This window comes from Panthera pardus, unplaced genomic scaffold (genome assembly GCF_024362965.1).
Source record: "Panthera pardus isolate Hobbes unplaced genomic scaffold, ASM2436296v1 HiC_scaffold_10, whole genome shotgun sequence".
In the NCBI taxonomy this organism is placed as follows: Eukaryota; Metazoa; Chordata; class Mammalia; order Carnivora; family Felidae; genus Panthera; species Panthera pardus.
In genome coordinates, this window is record NW_026526655.1 from 87,078,246 (window position 1) to 87,102,187 (window position 23,942).

At 37.0% G+C, this 23,942-nt stretch overlaps 1 protein-coding gene and 1 long non-coding RNA gene across 3 annotated transcripts in view; one reads left to right on the top strand and one right to left on the bottom strand.

Moving 5' to 3' along the window:
- The window catches only part of ARHGAP15 (Rho GTPase activating protein 15), a 610,088-nt gene that overhangs the window by 531,001 nt on the left and 55,145 nt on the right, over positions 1 to 23,942 (bottom strand). For both annotated transcript variants that reach the window (XM_019455105.2, XM_053909137.1), the window contains one exon: positions 3,488 to 3,556. In XM_019455105.2, coding sequence (XP_019310650.1) covers positions 3,488 to 3,556 — 69 coding nt within the window. The remainder of the gene's footprint in view (positions 1 to 3,487; positions 3,557 to 23,942) is intronic.
- Positions 5,499 to 6,133, top strand: LOC128778842 (uncharacterized). Its single transcript, XR_008424627.1, has 2 exons — positions 5,499 to 5,592; positions 5,749 to 6,133. It is a non-coding gene; the product is annotated as an uncharacterized LOC128778842 (long non-coding RNA).

A 23,942-nucleotide genomic window follows, 5' to 3' on the forward strand; every position in this document is an offset into this window, starting at 1 on the left:
GACTTGATGTTATAGAAAATAGGAAGCTCTTAAATGCCTGGACAAGGAAAATGAAGTAATGAAGGTACTGTTTAAAGAAGATTTGTGTAGAATTGCTACACAGGATCATTGGAAGGGGCACAGTAGAGTACATGGGAGGGTTGGGGGAGGGGCGGTGAGATCAGAAGAATTGAAGGCCTGGGCAAGGATGTGTGTGTGTAACCATAAAGAAAAATGTGGGTACCACACACATTGCAGAGAAACTGCTTTGGAAAATGGTGACTTATTTGATGGGCCATAGACAAAAAAAGAGGATCCAAGAAAATTTCTTCTAAGCCTGGATGCATGTTTGCTACTCATAACGATAGGCTTGATAGAAAGGGAAAACAGTTTTGGAAGAAGGTCCTGATGGGTTCAATCTGGGAGATTTCACTTCTGAGATGACAAGGAGACACAGTAGAATAAATGACTAGTTAACACTTTAAGATAGAGGATAAGAGGCACGCCTGGATGGCTCAGTTGGTTGAGCATCCAACTTCAGCTCAGGTGATGATCTCATGGCTCATGAGTTCAAGCCTCGAATCAGGCTTGCTGCTTTCAGTGTGGAGCCCACTTTGCATCTTCTGTTCCCCTCGCTCTCTTCCCCTTCCCCACTCACTCTTTCTCTCTTAAAATAAAACAAATAAACAAAAAAATATATAGAATGAGATAATGAAAAGAAAAAAGTATAGATCTGTGTATTATAAACTTGAAAGTAAAAACAAAAGCCATTAACAGCTTCATTGGTGCATTAATTTAACACACATTTACTGAGTTCTTAGCATGTTCTAGCAAGTGCTACAATCATGGAAATGGAGTTATGGACATAGGAGACAATACCTCTGCTCTCACAGAACATTTTAATGAGGTAACAAACAAATAAAAAGAAATTGTATAATATGCCACATGGTAGCAAGTTCTATGGAGAAAATAATTTAGGGTAAGAGAAAAAAGTGTGATGGAAATAGTGGATTTTCTTGTTTGTTTATTTGTTTTTAAGGAATATTATGAAAGATCCATCTTTTTTTTAAGTTTACTTATCTATTTTGAGAGAGAGAGTGTGTGAGAGAGCACCAGGGAGGAGCAGAGAAAGAGACAGAAAGGATCTCAAGTGGGCTCCATGCTGCCGGTGCAGAGCCTGATGAGGGGCTGAAACTCACAAACCTGTCAGATCATTACTTGAGCTGAAATCTAGAGTCAGAGGCTTAACCAACTGAGCCACCCACATTCCCTGGAAAGACCCATCTTAAAAGATGATATTTGAATAGAGATTCCAAGCAAATGAAGAATAAGCCTTGCAAGTTTCTGGGCCCAAAATAAATGATTTTGTGCCAGGCAGAGGAAAGAGCTGGTATAAGCGTCCTGTGAGAGAAGTAAGGAGGTCAGCTTGGCTGGAGCAGAATGAACGAGGAGAAGAAGGAGAAAGGTGAGGCCAGAGCCATAGCTGACACCTGTAGAATCTGGTGAATCCAGGATGATTTTCAGTGTTTTCCCTGGAAGATGCTGGAGGCCAGAAGGAATTTGAAGTAAGCAGTGGCATCACCTAACTTACATTTTAACAAGATCACTCTGGCTGTTGTGTTGAAAATAAAACGTAGAAAGCAGGGGTAGAAGTGGCACGTTAGTTGGAGCCGATTGCGTTCAATCAGGTGAGAGATGACATAGTGAGAAGAGAGCTGATTCTGGATATATTCTGAAGGTAGAGCAAACAGCCTAACAGACGTTTAAGTTTATTTCATGAGAAAAACAAAGGAGACAAAGATGACTTTAAAAGTTTTGACTGAAGAACCTGGAAGAATGGAGTTAGTTTACTCCATCTAGTAAAATGGAGCAGATTGAAAGTAGCAAGTTTGGGAGAACATTAGGATCAGTTTAGGACATGTTAAGTTTGAGATGTATGTCCGATATATAAATGAATATGCCACAATATATAGTACTAGAGTTTAGAGCAGTGGTCCATGCTGGAGAAGTGGTTAGTGTAACACAGTACATAAAACCATAGCACTGAATGATACACTGTAGGGAAGAAATATAAAGAAAAAGAAGTTAAGTTGAGCTCTAAGACGAAGATGAACCAGCAAAGGAAATGGAAAATGGATGTCTATTTAATTAATTGGAGACCCGTGAGAAAGTAGTTTACTGGTACTTATATAAGGAAAATACTTCAAAGAGACATCAGATGGGTTAAATTCTCAGATCTAATGAAAGAAATGAGACTTTACCAATGGATTTAGTACTATGGACAAAATTGATGACCTTGATAGGAGATTGGTGGTTGGGATAAAAGCCTAAAAAGGGGCGCCTGGGTGGCTCAGTCAGTAGAGCATCCGACTTGGGCTCACATCATGATCTTGCTCCTCGTGGGTACAAGCCCTGCATCAGGCTCCATGCTGACAGCTCAGAGCCTGGAGCCTGCTTCAGATTCTGTGCTTCCCTCTCTCTATGCCCCTCCCCCTGCTTGCACTCTGTCTGTCTGTCTCCTGTCTCTCAAAAATCAATCAATAAATAAACATTAAAAAAAAAATTTAAGAAGCCTAAATTGAGTTGGTTCAATAGATAAAGGAGGAGAGAAATTGACAACAATAGAGGTAGGCAATTCTTGTAAGGAATTTTTATTCTAAGGCAAAGAAAGTAATACAGTGGAGATGGGAGATCTAGAACATGCAAAATTAAAGAACGTAAGAGAACTGAGCTAGATAAATAAACATTTTTGGTGCTGAGGATGAGAAAGCCCAAAAAATGAACTTCATTCATTTTACTTACAATGTTTCAGGCATTCTTTTAGTCATTAGGATACAACAATAAAAAAAAAAAATGGAAACAAAAAATTCCTGCTTTCACAGATTTATAATCTGCTGGTAAGGGATTTATAATCTGCTGGTAATTTTTTTCTTAAAAAATTTGCCAAAATTTGCAGTAAGCCCCAAATAATCTCTGCTTCCTGTTATTCACAGCCCGGTGTAGTCCTTTCTCCTTGAGTGTGGACTGGATTTAGTGACTTAATTCTGACCAAGAGAATATGGAAAAGTTGACAGGATATCACTACCATGACTAGGTTACAAGAGATTTTGCCTTCTATCTTGCTAACAGAATCCCTTGCCTTCTCAGTTTGCATGCTTTGAAGAAGGAAGCTGCCATACTGGCAAAGTCTATGTGGCGAGAAACTAAGAGCAGCCCCTGGACCACATCCCTGAAGGAGCTGAACCCTGCCAACAGCCATGTGCATGAACAGGAAAGCCAATGGCTTCCCCAGTCAAACCTTCAGATGTGACCCCCAATTCTGACTTAACGTGTGATTGCAATCTTTTGAAAGACTCTGAACTAAAGGACTCTGCTAAGCCACACCCAGATTCCTCACCCACATAAACAGGAGACAATAATGTGTACGGTTTCAAGTTGGTGAGTTGGGAATCATTTATTCTGTAGCAGTAGATAAATAATACAGTACTGCAGGGAAATCATCACTTACCAATTGTTCCAATGGAGGAATGACATCTTTCAAGACATGTTGTGAATGATTCCTCCTGTGTCGGGATATCTGCAAAAATATTGACATTAGATACTATTATATTATTTTTCTCAAAACAAGCTTTAAATGATTTAAAAGAGCATATTTTAGTAAAAGTACACAGATACATAACCATATTCAGATTCATTCAAGAAGTCAAAGTAGATATAAAATGAAAAGTAAATGTTTTGGACGTTAACTAATTTGAATTAAATGTGTACTCAAAGACGGCTGGCTGCAACAATATCTCCTGTTCCACATACTCCTTTTACCATGTAACCTTGATACCCTTCCTCACAAGTGGTGGGTCTATGTTCTTTCATTTTGAACCTGGGAAGAGCTTTATGGCTGTTTCAATAAAAAAAGTATGGCAGAAGTAAGTGACACTACATGATTTAAAATATTAGAGCATAATAATGTCATGTTCTTTTAGAACCCTCTCATTTGGAAAATATTCACCATGTTGTGATGAAGCGCAAATCATCTCACACAGAGAGAGCACAAGGAGAGGCCTTAGGTTTTCTGGCTAAGAGGCTAGCTGAGGTTTGAGCTACCAACCGCCAGTCATAGGAGTATAGTATCTTCTGATGTTTCCCTCTGCCAGCTATTGAGTCACACCCCCCCCCCCCATGTTTCAAGACCTAGTAGAAGCCTCAAACACTGTGTAGTAAAATAGGCTGTTCCCAATATGTCTTATCTGAATTTTTGACCAAGTTCTGTCAGCATAAAAAAAATCAGTGTTTTTTTTTTAATTTTTTTTTTCAACGTTTTTTTTTTTTGTTTTTTTTTTATTTATTTTTGGGACAGAGAGAGACAGAGCATGAACGGGGGAGGGGCAGAGAGAGGGAGACACAGAATCGGAAACAGGCTCCAGGCTCCGAGCCATCAGCCCAGAGCCTGACGCGGGGCTCGAACTCACGGACCGTGAGATCGTGACCTGGCTGAAGTCGGACGCTTAACCGACTGCGCCACCCAGGCGCCCCAAAAAATCAGTGTTTTATACCTCTATATTTGTATACCTTTTATACCTTCTACATCTGTAGAAGAAGAAGATGTATTCTTCTACAGATGTATTTAAACACACAATAATAAATAGCTAAGTGTTTTAGGAACAGCATTTTAAAAATGCCTTATTGTTTCTACCAAAGCATCAAAGGCAGATTCTATAATAAAACAAAAAGAGAAAAAGAAGGAATTTATAATGAAATCCTGTATTGTTTCATAACTTCAACAGAAGCTATAATTAATAATACTATTTTACTAGATAGGAATTTTCCAGTATTTTACATGAACAAGAGAGAGGTGGGTAGGGAAAGGGGGACAGGACAGGGAAGTAGGAAAAGAAAGAATGAGAGAGAAAGAGAAAGAGAGAGACTGGGGGATGAGTGTGAGGTATTAAAGAAATAAAGTGGGTCTGCCAAGTGCCTAGAAAAGAACTTTGGATGTCTTTGAATCTGGTTACTGGCACATGTAACTGACTGAAGGAATTAAATCAATGTCTGTTAAGATTTTGAGAGAATTGTATTACCAAAGAAAACAGAAGCCTGACCTAAAAAAAACCTGTGACTCCATACACCCTTGATCCCCACGTTTGCCCCACAAAACTGCATTATGAAGGCAGTACAACCTCCAAGGAAACCATTCTCTTCAAAGCTCACTTTAGATGCTGCCAGTGGGGGATAGCAGAGAAGGAAGAGCCTGTGGAGAACAGCGCCAGAAACCTTGGAGAACAATGGACATTGGGAATTATCCCAGAAAGGAGAGCCAGGAACTGACTCTGCGGCCAGGGCAAGGGTCTCACAGGGCCTGCCCAGCAGGCTTTAATGATCATTCCATCAAGTGACTGTGGCTGTTTACCATTTATTTCCTTTACAAATGAGAGTCTTTTGTTTGCTTGTTTCCTGTTATGGAGTTCTTGCTCCACCATTGCCTGTTGGATGTGATGGGAAAAACAGAACAGAGAACTTATTTTTCAAGTTCTAAACCCTTAACCCCCTGGAGAGAAATTAACCTGATGGAGAGAGTTATGTTTATCACCAGCTATGCTGATATTGGAGTTTGATGTGGTAACTGCATTAGAGTTTTGGTTGTCTTCTTTGGGGAGTCGGAAAGATATTGGAAGGCAGATGCCAACTGATATACGGTGAAGGGGAGGGAGGACTGTGACAAACCCTGATGCTTCCGCACCAAAATTGTGTCCTTTTTCTAGGGCACATACCTAGACTGCATTTCTCAGCCTGCCTTGCAGTTAGGAGTGGCCACAAAACTAATTTCGGACCAATGGGATGTGAGCAGAAACAATGCGAAGCTCTCTCAGTTGAAGGCTACTAAGCAGTGAGTGCTTTCCCTCTGTGTTCCTTCTTTCCTCATATGCTGGCTGGGAGTAAACATAGAGAGAGGCCCTGCAGGACGATGAAGGTGCAAGATGGACGAAGACTGAATCACCATGTGGAGAAAAGCCAAACATAGGCCAGGAAAACTCATTTTGTATTAGTTAATAAACTTGTTATTTTGGGATAATTTTATACTTAGAGAAAAGCTGTAGCAAGAGAGCTCCTGTAGAATTCTAACTGCAATGTAGTGAGAAATAAACTTCTATTTCTTAGAGCCATTGTGTATTTCAGAGAATTTTACAGCTGCTAGCATTACCCTAAATAAAACCACGATAGTTGATCTTAATTCATTTTGAAATGAATATATATTATATAGTATATAGTATAATTATACACATTATTTAGTATATATTATATAGTATATGTTATACATTATATTACATATTATTATATATGATATATGATATTCATATATATTTGGTATTTAAGCTTTTTTAAGGAACCAGGCACTTATTTTATACTGCTATACATTTGGAACTTACTTCTCTTAACTGTTAGTCATTATATTCAGATTTATTATCTTCACTGAAAATTTTATATGTCTTACATTCAATTTACAATGGTGGAAGAGTTCTGGGATTTTTGTTGTTGTTGTTCCATTTCTTCGAAACCTGTTGGATTTCCAGTCTTTAGTCCTGTCTTCAGCTAAAAATCATTCTCTTTGCATATAAACATCTCAAGCTTTAAATGTTAGAGAAAGTAGTATCAAGCAAATGTCTCAACAATACTGATGAATAAGCACTGGGCATTCTCTTATATCAGCCTTACCATTTCTTCTATGGCTAACCCATGCCTTCCTTTGTCCTACCACTACTAGATTTTGATGGGTGTATTGGCCCATCATCCTCTCCATATTCTCTTCCAGTGGCTATAGAAAGTTTTCCTATAAGACAATGCTTAAAGATGTGTTGTGTATGTATTGCGAGAGGCACAAGAGATGATTTTAGCTGATGAATGTTTTAATTTTAATTATCATTTACACAGTCTTAAGGTTTAGCAGAAAAACCTATCACATAAAGACATTTAACTGGTATGAATATATTTTACATTAAAATAGAGTATAAATGATACAGTTAAATAAATAATATGTAGTATGCAACATGAACATGGAAAAAAAAAAACCTACAAATGTAGTAAGTGAATGACTGAAATTTGGGAAAGAAGTTTTAATGAGAATTCAGAACAGAAATGACCAGTTACTCAGCACATCCTTAGTTCACCCTTGAAGGGAACTGTTGGGTCCATGGTATAGACAAGAACTCGAATTGAAAAATGGCACAGTATTATTGTCTGTAAACATGTATTCAGTGTTTATTATTTGTCAGGCACTGTTCTAAGTATTTTACATAAATTAACATACTTAATTGTCACTCCTAATGTAGAAACGCAGACACAGACAGTTTCAGTAACTTTAAAAATCCAGAGCTAGTCAAAGGCAAGGGTGTTGTTTAACCAGTACCTAAGCCTTTAAATATTGTACTTTATTGCTTTGCCAGGGATATAATGTATACGCATAAAGGCAGTCATCACATTCTTGGGGAACTACAAAGTTGAGATTTCCTGCATGCATAAGGGGATATTTCCAAGGTACAAATTTGAGTCAAACTTACAAATTTGTACATGTTTACACAGGAAGCTAGAATCAAGTTTCAAATCTGGTATGAATCATCTTAATTTTCCTTTAGGGAAAGTAATATTGCTTATCATTCCTAAGTCAATAAGCTAGCCAATCTATCATGTTCAACCAAGTTATGGAGATGCAGAGGAAAAAGAGAACTTTCATCACCTGTCTTTTGCTTTAATGCTCTTCTCGGTTAAGCATTAGGCACAGAAATGTGTTATCATCCCAAATCAGATTACTCTGACTGAGACTTATGATTTAGGAAATCTGGATCCAAACCTGCCTAGTTGTTATACACAGATATGACAAAAAGTTAAGATATTCTAAGACAGCTGTCGTTATGTAATTTACTTAATTGAAATAATAATTTAAAGAACACTTGAGGTCAATCAAAACTTTGTGAGGTAAGTTTGAAGGAAACAAAGGCTCTCCTAAGCCATACGTAGTATAAAATAACAGAAAATCTTATAGATTTGTACATGTTTATCTATCAATAGCTTATTATTAGTATCTGAAAATTTTGCTAATTTTTACAGGACACTTTCTTGAAAAACATTTCTGCCTAGGACATCAGATGTTCTTATTAACCATTCATTTAGCCAGTAAACATTTCTTGTTTAGTACCTAGTAGTTTCTAATAGTAGATGCTCAAAACATACTTGTTTGTTGATGTTATGAAATACAGCTAATGCTAGTATTGCAAAAAAGAGTACTTCATTTCGGACAGTCCTAATTTTTTCTCATGAACTTCAGGACTTTTTAAATGTATCTGATACCAAAAACCTATGTTTTGCTCTGCGAATTACTTCTGGAAACATTTCAGAGTATTAGCAATGGTGGGCTCCATTTTTCAATCTTAGATCCTTCTTACTTTTGCAGGAATTATTTTAATTTTTCTTTTTTTTAGGGTTTATTCATTTTTCAGAGACAGAGAGAGAGCATGAGGGGGAAAGGGGCAGAGAGAGAGAGAGAGAGAGAGAGAGAGATTGAGAGAGACAGAATCAGAATCTGAGCTGTCAGCACAGAGCCCGATGTGGGGCTCAAACTCACAGGACCATGAGATCATGACCTGAGCTGAAGTCAGACACTTAACCACCTGAGCCACCCTGTGGGCATCCCTGTGGGAATTCCTAAGTAACCATTAAATTTGGAAAACTTGAAAAGCAATAATAATATCAATAGCTTGATACTTTATTTTAATACATTATTTTCTCTGTGAGTTACAGAAGCATTTCTTCTGAGGAAGGCTTAAAATATGGCTTTTATGTATGTTTGTTCTTTCTTGTTTCCAAATGTTCTGAAATAGTATATAGATCCTTCCTCTAAACATAAGTGGACATGTATGTATATCTACCACATATTTATCTAAGTGTCCACAGCCTGATTTTTTTTCCTAGTTTTTACACTCTTGCATTATGAAATGTTGGTTTCAATACTATTTTCCAACTCCCACAGCCTGATTTTTTTTACTAGTTTTTACACTCTTACATTATGAAATGTTGGTTTCAATATTATTTTCCAATTCCCATTTGAGAATTTTATGAATTGCTACTTTTCAATTTATTTCCAGTATTTTGTAAAAAGAAACCTTAACCATTTAAAGTATATCTGGCCTATGTACTAAGAATGTTACTTCAGGGGCTCCTGGGAGGCTCCGTGGGTTAAATATCCAACTTCAGCTCAGTTGAATTTGAGCCCCATGTCAGGCTCTGTGCTGACAGCTCAGAGGCTGGAGCCTGTTTCAGATTCTGTGTCTATCTCTGCCCCTCCCCCACTTGTGTTTTCTCTCTCTCTCTCTCTCTCTCTCTCTCTCTGTCTCTGTCTCTGTGTCTCTCAAAAGTAAACAAATAAACTTTAAAAGAATGTTACTTCACAGTTTCTTTCAGAGTGGACTCCATTATGTCTTAACTATTTTCTGTCACGGTATTCTGCATCTTAAACAACTGAGCTTTACCAATAAATACCTGAGTTGTTGGCAGTCCCTCCTCTGAAGAGAAGAAAAAGTGAGGCCTTATCTTTCTGCAATGATGCCATCTTCCTATTGATTTATAATGTTCAATAAATAGGGATGATTTGTAGCTACCATTGGGAAAAAAAATCTTGAAATACAAATGACTTCTGACCTGGATTTTTGGGACCCCATATCAGATGAATATATCACTGAACTACTTTTAGATCAGATCTATGAGTTTCTCCTTCTTTGTTTCCACCTACTAGTCTCCCCACTCCTTCTTGGCCCCTTCTCAGGTACGCTAGCTTCATAATTGTGCAAAACAAAGTGGAAGAATGCAGTACTGAGGGTGTGCAATGCATAGTTTTCTTTAAATTCCTTTTTGTTCTTACTATATACATCATAATTAAGTTTTCTAGATATGTTTTCCACCAAAAAGAAAAATTAAAAAGTCATTTTTTGGAAGTGTCTTCTTTTTTTTCCTTCCATTTCTTCTTCATTCTAATCTATTTAAAGAATATGAAACTGATGGGTGGGACTAGTACTTGGTATGAAGTAAAAATAACAGAATTTGGGCATATTATTTTCCTGGTATAGGAAGGTCTCCTATGAAAGTTATACATAAACATGAAACATTCCACATAGCTCTGATTTTAAATAGATTACCATTTTTGATGAACGTTTAGATCTTGTGGCTTAGAGTTGAAATAAAAATCGCTTGAATAAAAGCATTAGTTTGCTGCAGCATTTTCCCAGACACGTACATTTTCTGAGGCGTACCTCCCATTAGCAACCTCCCTGGATACTTGGATTTAAAAACAGAAATAAATTTGTGGTCAAGTGTAGTTGTTATCTTCACAGTTTCTCAAAAGCTCCCCCCAACTCCTTCAATATATCCCAATTCTTATGTTCAAATCTTCATTTGTTTGGCCAAATTCTTTTTTTTTTAAGCTATCACAATCAGAAATTAAGAAAAGCTCATTTAGTTGTTACAATATAATAAACATCACCCTAAATGATGGCTGCATTTTTTAAATCATGTGTATGTGGGAGATAACTGCTTTGGATGGAAAAAAAAGATAATATATGAAGATATTATCCTATCATGCATTTAATCTTCTAATTTTGCCCGTTGGTGGAGACATGCCAGTTCACACATGTAAAATCATAATTACTCATCCACTAACTATATGTATTTTTCATATTCTTAATAGGAAGTAATGACATTAACCATAGAGAAACCAATTTCTTCTGTCTTGTTCCTTTTTAATGTACCACAGGTATATTACTTCACATTTAACATCACCTCCTCCCTCTGCCTGTGATATCATTCAATTCTCATAGTGGGCACTCATAAGCAAATGCTCCCCTTTTTGTTTGTTTGCCTCTTCCATAAGCCTCTTTTGCTCTATCTTGTCAGAAATCTGACACTCTATTTCCCTGCAGGAAATAAAAGGGAAAGATTCAAAAACACTCTGGAGGACATATTAAAGTTTTTCAGGTTTGTTGTTTGTTTTTTGTTTTTTCAGTTTGTTGAATATTCTTTGGTCAGCATCTGGGCCATCTGTGGTGTTCACCAGCCTTTCAATCCTGGGCCAGGTCTAGGTGAGTTAAGTTCAGCTTCAACCACACTTTATTATCTCCCAGACAGCCAAAGAGAAGCACCTGCTGGAATGATTTAACTTCCTAATATTTCTCCCTTGCTTTATTTATCCCAAACACATGTTCCTCCAAGAAGAAAATCAAACTACCTTACGCCTTCCTGTTGAAATAAAAAGTAGTTATATAAAGTGCACACAGACTTACTTGTTGCTAAATACTGTTTCCTTTAGTCCTCTCATTTCTTTTTTCATGCTTTCAATAGAATGTTTCTCTCCAAGAATTTTTTTCAGATTGAGAAATGTCATTCACACGGACCTTGGACACACTAGTATTTTAGCCTTTTAAAACATGCTCTTGAGATAAAAAGTGCCAGAGCCAGAAACACTGCTATACCTGAATAATACAATTTCCTACATTTTTTTCCTGCAGAGTACATTTATGTGTTGTCTTTTTAGTTTTTAGTTTACTTTTTTCTCTGTAGGTTCATTCGTATTTAGACATGAATTCCAAATTGATAGGGCAAACTACGTGCTAAAATAGACACATAAACATTTTATTCTACTCATAATACTATCATTGGTATTAAATCTAAGGCATTGCATACTTCGTTAGAGCCACAGCTATAAAATTACTATTGTTAGCACATAATATAGCTTACTTAAAACCTCCCTTATTCTTCATACAGAGCTATTACTCCATTGATAAAAAACAAAAATAATAGAACACCTGGGCCAAACTGACATTCTCTCCACAACTGCAAGTCATGTTATCTTTTAAATAAAAAGATTCTCTCCACAACTGCAAGTCATGTTATCTTTTAAATAAAAAGATTCAAGACAGCAGAACACAATACCAAGAAAACTATCTCATAAACACCTCAAAACAAAGGAAAATATTACACAAACAATTATTGAGGCCCCAGATTGTTAAAATGGTCTATCTAGTTTAGCCAAATTATAAACAAGTCACCATTTGACTATGTTGGACAGAAACAACATATAGCTAATTTTATAATGTTTAATGGTCCAAAAACTCTGAACAAATTAGAATCAAGTTTTATTTTCAGTCTCAAATATAAAGTGTCTTTCATTGACCTAAAGTGCTTAAGTTGAAATATTGAGTTTACGCCATACTTTTTCAGGTATATGTTCAATCACTAAAGAAGAGGTTCTATCATTTGGAAAGTAATCCATAATATGTCGTTTGATCCATGAAAAGTAAAGTGTGACAAAGATATTTACTCATACTGAGATTTCTATAGTCTGCTGACACCTTTCCTCATACATCATTATTTCTTAATGCAAAGCTTGGACATGTACTAACTCACTGAAAATGCTCTGCCTGTGTGTAAAGGTCACTTCTACAAGCATTGCAGGAGGCAAAGCTTTTCATAGCTGTACCATTCTTTCAAGATTTAACAGGTTTTTGGTCAAATATCTAAAATATGCACATGAAGACTCTCGGCAGCTTCAGGCAATATCTATTAATTGTATCTTTCCAGTTTCCTTTCTTTATGTATTCTTTGAGGTTTTCAGAGACCCCAAACTCACCTTCTGCTGCCGAAAAAGCAGATTTAGTTCTGAAGGTTAATCCAACTCAGCAGGATTGAAGGATGGCACTTTTCCTTGGTCGTAAGTATGTTGGCTCAGGCCAGACAGCTGTTAGGACATTCTCCTCTGGGAATCGTGCCCTCAACACCCACCGTTGATGCACATACATGGTCTACTGGCTGCCGACTTCCGTGCCCATCTGCTCAAATGGCATGGTGCCCACTCACAAGTTGGCTGGATCCTTGCCCTTAGTGTGTAGATGCCAGGCAATGATGGGTTTAGATGGGCAGCCTGCATAATACTACAAGTGACAATTTTTTTCTTTCTGTCTCTACAATATCTGTCCTCTGTGCCTTCTCTGAAAGGGAAACTCGTGTTTTTCCACCTTTGATTGTACCTGTGAACACTCATAGCCGTCCTCAGGTAGATGTGCAAACGTACCCAACCTGCCACCACGAGTAAGATGAAAGAGAGGAAAGGATCCACAGAGCCCCAGATGACAAGTTCTAACACTGAAATGGGTTGGATTGTGAAAATCCCGACCACCTGGAGTCTGTCAGAAGAAATTTAGCATGGGTGTAAGTGCAGCAGACCTCTCACAGATAGCAATGGCACCAGTAAATAGTTTAAGTTAGAGGACTTTTTGCCTGTCACAGCCCCAGCACAAATTACTTGCCTTGTACTGAAAAGGCACATACAACAGTAAATGTAATAAATCACCCAAAAAGAACAAGCCTAACGGGAACGCGGTTTATATGCTGTGGGGGGGGGGGGGGGGGGGGGGGAGGGGGAGGGGCAAGGGTGCAAGCTATGATACTCAGACCTCAGAAATAACCCTGACCGGAGGTCCTAATGGAAAGAAAAAGAAACAAAAATAGCATCTCTCTTTCCAATCTACAGCAAACCCATAGAGAGGAATAGATTGGCATAGGAGGTTGTGACTTTAATGATCCAAAGCATATGAATGCTTGTTAGCAGACAGCAGACAGACATAAGTAAGAACAACAGTAATGGCTACATCTGCATCCTGGCCTACGGCACTCAAACCAATCAGGCGGCATTGGAGAGCAGTGCCCGAAGGTATGTTCAAGCCACGCTTTCCTTGTGTGTTTATTTAAGGGTGATTGAATTCAGGGTGTTGTCAGTCTGCCTTGGAGAATGGTTATCCAATGTGTAGGCATGATCTTTCTCCCTGAATGTGCTCTGTTGAGTGAGTTAGTTATGTGTGACTACTTGCTCTGTCCTAGTCTTTATACAGTGCCAAAATCCTCCAGTCCAAGTTCCAAAGGAACAGGGCCTAAAAACTTTTGGCTCCAGAATCAAATTAGGCTTCTCTGCTTCCCTAGCCAGAAATGCATAAATACCCAATGGCCAAAACCAAAGAATTTGACATTGTGGAATGAATAGAGCTGTCATATACCACTAAAGTGTGGAAATATCTAGCGTTTGAAGTCAAGACTAGTTCAACATCTTCAGTAATCAGAACAGACTTCTTTGGACACCTTCATGGGTTAGTCTGGCTTTTGAGCGAGAATGTTTCTGGCAAGCTACTGATTCCAGATATCAGAAATGCAAGAACATACGGTTTATAAGAGAAAATCTGCCATTTTTTTGCATCAAAAAATTCTCAAAGGCAGCACATTTTCATAAAAGACAAATCCCTCATCCTGTTTTCCTCATTGACCTTCAAGTTAGCACCACTTGCTTAGATGTATATACTTTAAAAAGAACTAATCAAAGAAGAGTAAGATGGAATACTTGGAAAAATAATATTTATGTGAAACTCAGCTTGGAATTATGTGGGAGAGTTTCTGGTAAAAATAGACAATAGGTATAATCACCTAAAACTCCTCAATCATATTACTAGGCTGTGATTATCAGTGTTCCCAGAGCAAATCATTTTCCTCATGATTTATCATGCCTTGAGGGTAAAACAGTAAAAATTACATACTACTAATTTATTGAAAATGAAGAAAAGCAGATGTCCTCTCTAAGGAATCTTGAGGGTAAGAATTATGTTTTACTCATCTTTAAATCCACCGAATTTAGCATAGTTAGGAATATATATTACAGGATTGGTCATTCCAAACTCTATATTGAACCTCTTTATACATGTGACCTATTATTTCATTCCATTAACCAAAACTTTCAATAGCCTATAATGTCTTCTTTAAAGTATCTCATTGGAAACATATTCATCATTCTCTTCAAAAGTCAGTGATCTTTTCCAGATAAACTCTTATAATTTCTCATAGGAGATTTGCCATCTTTTCTTACTGAAATAAGGTCAAATTTTCAAAATGATCCCTTCATTAGTCTACAGTTGAAATAACCAATACTGGTGGATGATAGCTCATTGATCTTTGTAGTATAGATGATACTTGGGGCTCAGGTTCCTCTTCTAGAGGGAAAAACTGATAAGTTATATATAGATATAGATAAGTGTGGATATAGGTAGATAGATATATTTCTGCTTTTAAATAGCATTACATAATCACGTAGATTATTATTCTGAACAGTTCTGTGTTCTGCTATCACTTTATCTCTTGACACCCATATTCCCTCAAATGTAAAATATGGCATAGCATAGTACTTATTCCTTATAGGATTACATTAGGAATGAAAACATTAATACATATACAGATTCGGCCATATGGTAAGTCTTCATCGTTATAAATTCCCCTGTATCAATTGTACCATTCCTTTTCCAGTAGTCCTTCTAACAAATATATTCTAGTAAGTAGGCAATTAATATTAAGCCAATATATTCATAAATCTTCAACGATTCTAGGGTACCTGAGTGGCTCAGTTGGTTGAGTGTGGAGTGTGGAGCCTGCTTAAGATTCTCTCTCTCTCTCTCTCTCTCTCTCTCTCTCTCTCTCTCACACACACACACACACACTTATGCTCTCTATTTATATATCTAAAATAAAAAATAAAATCTTCAATGATTCTAGAACTCTTTTAAAATGATTTGTTTCTTTACTTTAAGAAATCCCAATCATTTCCAGCTAGGATATTTTGAAAATATTTTGTTAGAAAAACCTTTAAACACTCAAGGAGAAGGGGTTTCATTGGGCATGCCCTCCAGGAGGTGAAAGACTTGGTGTAATTTTAGAATTTGCCTCCCACAATCCCACCTCTGGCCTTCAATAAATCATGTCCCTCCCACAAGCAAAACATATCATATCTTCCCATGATTCTAAAGAGTATCATCCTATTACAGCATCTCCTCTAAGTCTAAAGTCTCATTATCTAATCAAAATCCCACTCTCTCATTGGCTCAAAGACCAAAACATACGTACCTAAATCCAGTTTTGAAAGAGGTTGAGCTTCACTGAGATCAGCCATTTAGTAGCAAAGATGGGAATCAAATAGTTTGTTTCTATAGCTAGTGGTGTGCTATCCATGCTATGAAGTAGTTATGATCATTGCCCTCATTGCATAGACAATAAATCCAAGAACAGTGAGAAAAGACTATAAGTTAGTAAGAATCAGAGGCTCTTGGTTAAACCAGAGTCATGCGACTCAAAACCTCATACATTCTGACTCCAAATCTTTTAAATGCTGAAGCTACTGGCCCTCAAAGTGGATACTCAACAAATGCTGGTTGCCTGACCATCACACTGCACTGCTTGCAGATTAAAGTATGTAATAATGTTTATCATACTTTCCCTCAATTATTTTACACCTAAGTTCCTATTTTCTATTTTCATCATATTTCATAGAAGGAATCTTTATAGTCATCTTAAACATTAGCTGAGATGAAATAATAATAGCAATGTTTTAGAAATGAGGAAGATGAATAGACTAAAGACATATAAAATTTACCACAATATCCACTCAAAAATAGTGCTACAGATTTGTATTTGGTGAATCCTGGAACTGGAAAATGCCTATCTGTTCTAGATACCATACCATACCACACCATAAAGATTTTAGAATGCATTTCTAGTTGCAAGTGGTAGATTGGTCACATACCTAATCTCCCCTATTTACTAAAATCAGAGTAAAAGAATAAAAATTTATGTATGGAACATGAGAGTGTGAGCAAAAGTGGATGACAGATCTCAAAAAGTTTTGAAGATAAAATGTTTATGAAAAGGTAATTACTTTGTAAAACGAAAGAGGCTGCAACCTCAGTGTTTGCAGCTTGGAAGATGGGTGTTAATGACAAAATTTTCATAGCCCTCTCTCTCCCCACAGAACCTCCAAGAGGCTCATCACTCAGAAGCACCAGGTAACCTGAAAGACAAAGTAAAGATTGCCTACAACAGCCCCCACCCAGGAAAGTTGGACTCTAAGGCTCACTTGTTCATTGCATACAGCCAGATGGCTGTTCCAGAGCTGCATCAGACAGACTTTGAACCAAGAATCTTCCAGAGTCTTGAGTCAGGGTCACCTGCCATTACAGAGAGCAGACAGGACTGAGTGACTGTGAACGAGGGGATTAAAGTTTACCTACTAAGCAATGGGACCCTCAGCTCCCATGCTCAACCATTGTCCCAGAAATGCCAGAGGAAAAAAATGTATCCCTTCATCTAGAAGACTTGAGGAATCTTCTCTGGAAGAGCAAATGGCTTCAAAGTCCTTCAGATCCTGAAACTTGAATATCTTCAGTGAAAAGCCTCTTTGTGTGCGTTCTACATATTCTACAGAGAAGCTTGGCAGTCAATAAGCCCAGCACCTCAACTCCAAGCATACACAGAGCATTTTGGTGCCTCTGTTTAAAATATGTATATGCAGTCATGGGTCACAAGAAATTAATTACTATCTGATATAAAACACAATATTTATATACTGTATTTACAAATAATAATTGTATCATATAGAGTATATTATATAATACTATACAATTATATATAATAAGTTATAATTACTATATTATATACTTATTTATTGAGCACCATTTATGTAAGCAGCATTTTCTAAGTGGTGAATAAAATAACCTCTGATTTAAAGTTTTTGATTAAAGTCCCAAAATGGAAGAGAAATATCAAAATAAGCACACATAAAAAGGAACTCAAAATAAACAGAAATAATACCAAAAAAATTTTTTTAATATTATTGTAATATCCTCAAGAGATAAGAAAATATATAGGATTTATAAAAACAGTAATAATAATAAAGGCACTGAAAAATTTAAAAATATAAATGAGTATAATTAACATAATTTTTGGAGGATACAAATGATAAATGTGTCAGGAAATAGTGTTAAAAACAGAGATGAATTATGAAAAAGAAGAAATAAGAAAATAATCTAGGATGTCCAACATCTGCCATATGGAAAAATCCAAAAAGGAAAAAAAATAAATGCATGGTAAGAACTTTTAAAATAAAGTACAAGAGAATGTCCCAGAATTTTATGATATGAGCTTTTTGATTGAAAGAGCCTACTAAGTATCTAGTATAATAAATTAAGAAGTAGCTCATGCAACTTTATAGAAGTAGAAAGAATGAGAGAAAGATCGCAGATCCCATGGAAAAGGATGGGAATCAGAATGGTGATGGAATTTTCTAAAACTGACTGGAGTCTAGAGGTATGCTTTCAAAACTTAAGGAGAAAATATTATCAACCCAGAATCAGGTAGCCTGTTAAACTATCAATCAACAGAATTGAGCAAGAACATCTCCAGATATAGAAAGACTCAGAACATTTGTTTCCACCACATTCTTTTTGGGAAACTACTGAGGAAAATACTTTAGCAAAGTGAAGGATTTGACCAAGGAAAACAAGCCTTCAAAAGTAAGATGTATATACACAGGAACAAAGAGACACAATGAGAAGTTGTGTGTTCACAGATGTGTGTCGGGCCAGCAGAGACTTCCGCCCAAATTGAAGCAAGAAGATGGAAATAAATGGAAAGAAGATTTAAGAAAAGAAAAGAAAAGAAAAGAAAAGTAAAACGGGGCAATATTATTTCATGTTTCGGTGTTTGAGAAAAAGATTGATAGGAGTTTGACATATTGCTGGCATCTTTGGGAAAATTAGCTATAGATGTGACAAACTATAAGTAAATTAAATGAAGGCAAGTTGAATCCAAAGGAATGATGGTTATATAATAATTCTTGGTTCAACTGCACATATTTAGAAAAACACAATAATGGAAACTAGCAATTGAAAAAAATGTGATAGAGCTATAATGGAAAAAATTGAAGGAAGGGAAGTTATAGAGTGTAAGAGAGCTAATATTAAACTATCATAACAGAAAGTCAATGCATAATACCTAAAATAGATAAATCAGGAAAAATCAGTATATATATAGTGTTGAAAAATATGAAAGTTAATATAAAAAAGAATCAATAGCCATAACAAAAAAACCAAAACTGTTGAAGGTGGTTGCCTCTACGAAGTGAGATTAATGAGTAAAAGAGAAGCCAGAAGAATGCTATGTTTAGTGACAAGTTTTGTAGACTAATGTCTTAAATTAAAATTTTCTTAGGGGTGCTGGGTGGCTCAGTTGGTTGAGCGTTTGACTTTGGCTCAGGTCTTGATATCGTGGTCTGTGGGTTTGAGCCCATGTAGGGCTCTGCGTTGACAGCTTGGAGGCTGAAGCCTGCTTCGGATTCTGTCTCCCTCTCTCTCTGCCCCTTCCCTGTTCGCATTCTGTTTCTCTCACTCTCAAAAATAAACAAACATAAAAATATTAATAAAAAATAAGTAAAATTTTCTTCAAATAGTCTTGAGAGAGAGAGAGAGAGAGAGAGAGAGAGAGAGAGAGAGAGAGAGAGAGAGAAAGGGAGCAGGCAATTACACCTAATTGGATAAATGCTCAACCAGGACCCTCAGCAATCAATCTACACCACAAAAAAGTCCCACTTGCCTATCAGATCCTAAATACAAGTTAAATACAAAAGCAGTTATAAGTCTGATTCAGCAAGGAATAATTGTTACAGAATCACAATGGTAATAACCGGTGGATTCAAGCCCTGTGTTCACCATTGAACTGTGTGAATTAGGGCAAGTCATTTAACCTTTCTGCATCTAAGTTTCTTCATCTACAAAATGCAGACTATATCTTGTACCTCATGGAGTCAGGGGATGATTCAATGGGCTAATGCTGCTAACATGCTTATAAGAGCACCTGGTACATAGTAAATGCTCAGTAAAAGTTAGGTGTTATTATCAAAAGAACTCCTGAATTTTGCATGCTAACATAAGTCCTTTGAAAGTGAAGGCATCACCCTTTGAGCTTTCTAAGGTTTCCAGCTGACAATTTACCCTCTTATGCACTCACTAAGGGCAGTGAAACAATCAGGGTCAAAGGAGAAGGCAAAAGGAAATGGGGACCCTAGCCCCTCTCCTATTCCCTCTAGCTTGGCTTCCTCTTGTCCTGTGAAAACATTTTATGCAGACAAATGAGTCTTCCCAAACCAATAACCAAGGAATAAAATGCTTAGGTGTGCACTTAGTACCATGTTAGAAAGAAACATTTGTGCTATCATTTAACCAGATGTTTATCTTTCTGGACATTAAGTGGAAGGAATTGGGAAATCATCTCCCTGATTCTGTGACGTCCACAGAAAGCTTTTCATGTTTGTGCCTTTTATAGAAATCTGCAAAGAAAAAGAGAAAGCCCCTTTCACTAGTCACCTACTCAAAACCTTTTCATTTTCAAATCAAGGGAAGCTGCCAAAATTGTATTAATTTTTAAAAAATAACTCTCTCAGTAATGCTCCCCTTGGATGAATAAAGAGAGAGTCTAATTCCGAGCCCATTTTTTATCCTCCATTGTGTACACACCACAATGTACAAGTTAGCTCATTAGTGCTCTCGGCAAGGGCCATCATTTTTAAATGATCAAAGTGTTTGTTTGGGGAGAAATCAGTCACATAGAGTAATAGTTCCCAAACTGTGATCCTGAGCATTTAGAGGAGAGTCCTCTGTGGTTCATTTAGGAGATATTTTAAGGGAAATGTGAAGGCTAATAAAATATAGGACCAAGTGGGAATGGTTTGAAGATAAAGGGACATAGAATGGTCATTATATTGATTTGGGGACAGGGATCTGAAATCAGTGGCAGTTCAAAAATGATAAAGAAGAAATGTAAATCATCATGAATAAAACAGGTGCAAAATAAACCTAGGAATTGATGATTTAGGTCATATGGTAAAATGAAAATTTTACAATACACACAAATTTTGTAATATAACTCTTAAAATGAAAACTATATATAGATAAACTTTAAAACAGGACCCTTAACTTAATAATTGTTCAAATAAGATTTTTCATAGAGCAAAAGGCAAATTCTTGCTCCTTAGAAATAGAGACGATTTAAATAGGAATTGCTAAGTTTTAATCATTAAACAAAGAAAATACGTTTTTGTTCGTATTTCATATTCTCAAGTTTCTCTGGTAATTTGTGGCATTACTGCTGATTTGATTTTCCTCATCTAGCCACAGTGAAAGACACACCCAAATCAAGAAGCAAGAAAAAGAAAAGTTGAGAGTTATTTTTGAAATTTTGGCCTCAAGCTCTATAGAAACTTAATGGCAAATTTCCTGAAGGAATGTAAAAAGTATTTATTAAATATCCTATGGAGCGCCTGGGTGGCTCAGTCGGTTGAGTGTACAACTTCAGCTCAGGTCATGATCTCGCAGGTCATGATCTCGCAGTTCCTGAGTTCAAGCCCCATCGGGCTCTGTGCTGACAGCTCAGGGCCCAGAGCCTGCTTGAGATTCTATGTCTCCTCTCTCTCTGTCCTTTCCTCTCCCTCTCTATCTCAAAAATAAATAAACATTAAAAAAATTAAATATCCTTTATAGGAGTTTGGTTGTGAGCTATTAGACACATTGCAGGGACCTATGGGACATTAATTTAGGAGTCTGTTGAAAGAAGAAAAGGAATAAGGTGGGGATTGGAAAGTGTTGGTGAAGCGAGTGAATTTGGAGTTGGAAATTTTTTTAAATATAGATTTCATACATTTCTTCTAATTTGGGGAGAGAATACATTTTCTTCTAACATTATGAAACATCACTTAAAATTTCTGCTTCATGATTTATAAAGCCCTTATGATACTAATAAAGGCTAAATAGATTTCCTACTATAGCGATTGGTAATGGAGGGCTGCAGTGCATGGGGAAGAAGGCAAAATTCATCCAAATCATAAAACAAGGGTATTTTCAAGAAAGAATCTCAATTCTTTCTTTAACTCTAACCATAGCTGAAGAAACACACCTATAAGTGACAACTGCTAATTTGCAGTGATTACAGGCTCTGGCAGCACTCCTAGAAGATATTACATAATCTAAAGGAGAGTGTATTTTGAAAAAACGCCTTCCATGTAATTATGACCTGCTCCCATCCTGTTCCTTGATTAAAGAAAGAACCAAAAGTTTAAAGCAATGAAAAATACCCAAAAAAGTTCAAAGTACATGAGCTCAAAGTACAATACTTTGAGCATTGTACACAAAGTACAATGAGTACATTGAAGCTTTTTAAGCTTCAATCTGCCTTAGTAGTTAAAAAACAATGGAGCAAAGAAAGTTCCAATAAGGATAAAGTATTAAAAAGAGAAGAAAGGTTTTTATTTTAAGATAGAGACTATATGGAGCTCAGGTTAGTAACCCCACAAAACAGCACAATGCTTGGTATCTAGTAGGCATGAGAGAGATGTTAAGTATTAAAGTATCAATAAAAACATTTCACTTTATGTCTCAAAACAGTTTCATATATATCATCCCATTTCATGGGGGTGCCTCAGTGGCTTGGTTGGTTAAGCGTGTGACTCTTAACTTCGGCTCAGGTCAAGATCTCATGGTTTGTGAGATCAAGTCCCGCCTCAGGCTCTGTACTCGACAATGCAGATCCTTCTTAGAATTCTCTGTCTCCCTCTCTTTCTGCCCCTCTCCTGTTCTCTCTCTCTCTCTCTCTCTCTCTCTCTCTCTCTCTCAAAATAAAGAAAGAAACATTTTTAAAAAGCAGTAGAATTAAGCAATATGAAGGAAACGGTTATATCCATTTGAAAGATAAGGAAATCAAGCTACAGTTTAAACGAGTATCTCTGGAGTGATTTTTTTAATGTTTATTCATTTTTGAGAGAGAGAGAGAGCGAGCAGGTGAGGGGCAGAGAGAGGAGGCACAGAATCTGAAGCAGGCTCCAGGCTCTGAGCTGTCAGCACAGAGCCCTATGCGGGGCTCGAACCCACAAACCATGAGAACATGACCTGAGCTGAAGTCAGGCACCCAACCAATTGAGCCACCCAGGCACCCCTCTCTGGGGTGATTTCCATAAGCAAACCATTGTGTTGAGTCCTACGTAGACCAGGTAGAATTACTATTATAATAAATACATTTCTTTTTTACTTACATCCAAAATATCATTTGATCTACAAAATCAACCTCTTGAACAGGTATCATTGATTACTAAACTGAGGCACAAAGATTTTAAGTAACTACATACTAGCTAGCTAGTCATCTGATCCTACACCAATGCACAATGTTTCCTCGAGGCCACAGACAGCAGGATCTGCTGCTTTTTCCATTGGACTATTGAATCCCAGAATGTCAGGGTGATGAATGGATGGGTCTTTAGATCAAGAAAACAGTCCTGCTTTATTCAAGCCAAAGTCACCAGAGAGAATATCCAAGTAAGCTACATAACTAAGTAAGTCTGTCCAGTTTGCTATCCCTTTATTGGCCACGTGGTGCTGTCCAATATTTTGAGGTCATATTTATACAGATAGACTTTCAGTTGATGCTAAAGGCACTTGTCCTTCAGATGTTTTCCTCACCAAACATCTTGCCTTCTCTTGAGTGTATACAACCCTTCACCATGTCGAATGCTATTCTTTGCAACTCAGCTCACATGATATACTTCAAAATACAAGCAAGGAGAGCAACAAGCTGCATCAGCGGCCATGTCATTTTGGGTTACATGTTTCTGTCCTTTCTTTATGACACTGCACTGCTGGAACGCTGACCTCCATAGTTCAGTCCACTGCCATGGGCTACTAGTTAAAGAAAAGAAAGAGCACTGAAGAACAAGGACAGTCACAGCGGAGAAACTTCTGGTTTGCCTCATCTTACATTCCTGTCTCTTACCCTGCCGTGCCAACTTGAGGATTTATAAAAGACCTCCTTTTTATGTGACTCCAACTTTACACTTCAATTTAAGGACAGTGTGTTTTTCTTTTGGTAAATTTTGCTTCAAGTAAACAAACTTGTAACATGACAGCATTTTATCTTTAGCTTTGAAAAGGGGGGGATACAATCTAAAACAGAGAAATCTACAAAATGTTTTAGAGAGTCCTATTCTCACAGTCACACTGGAAATGAGTGACCCTTTCAGTTGCTTT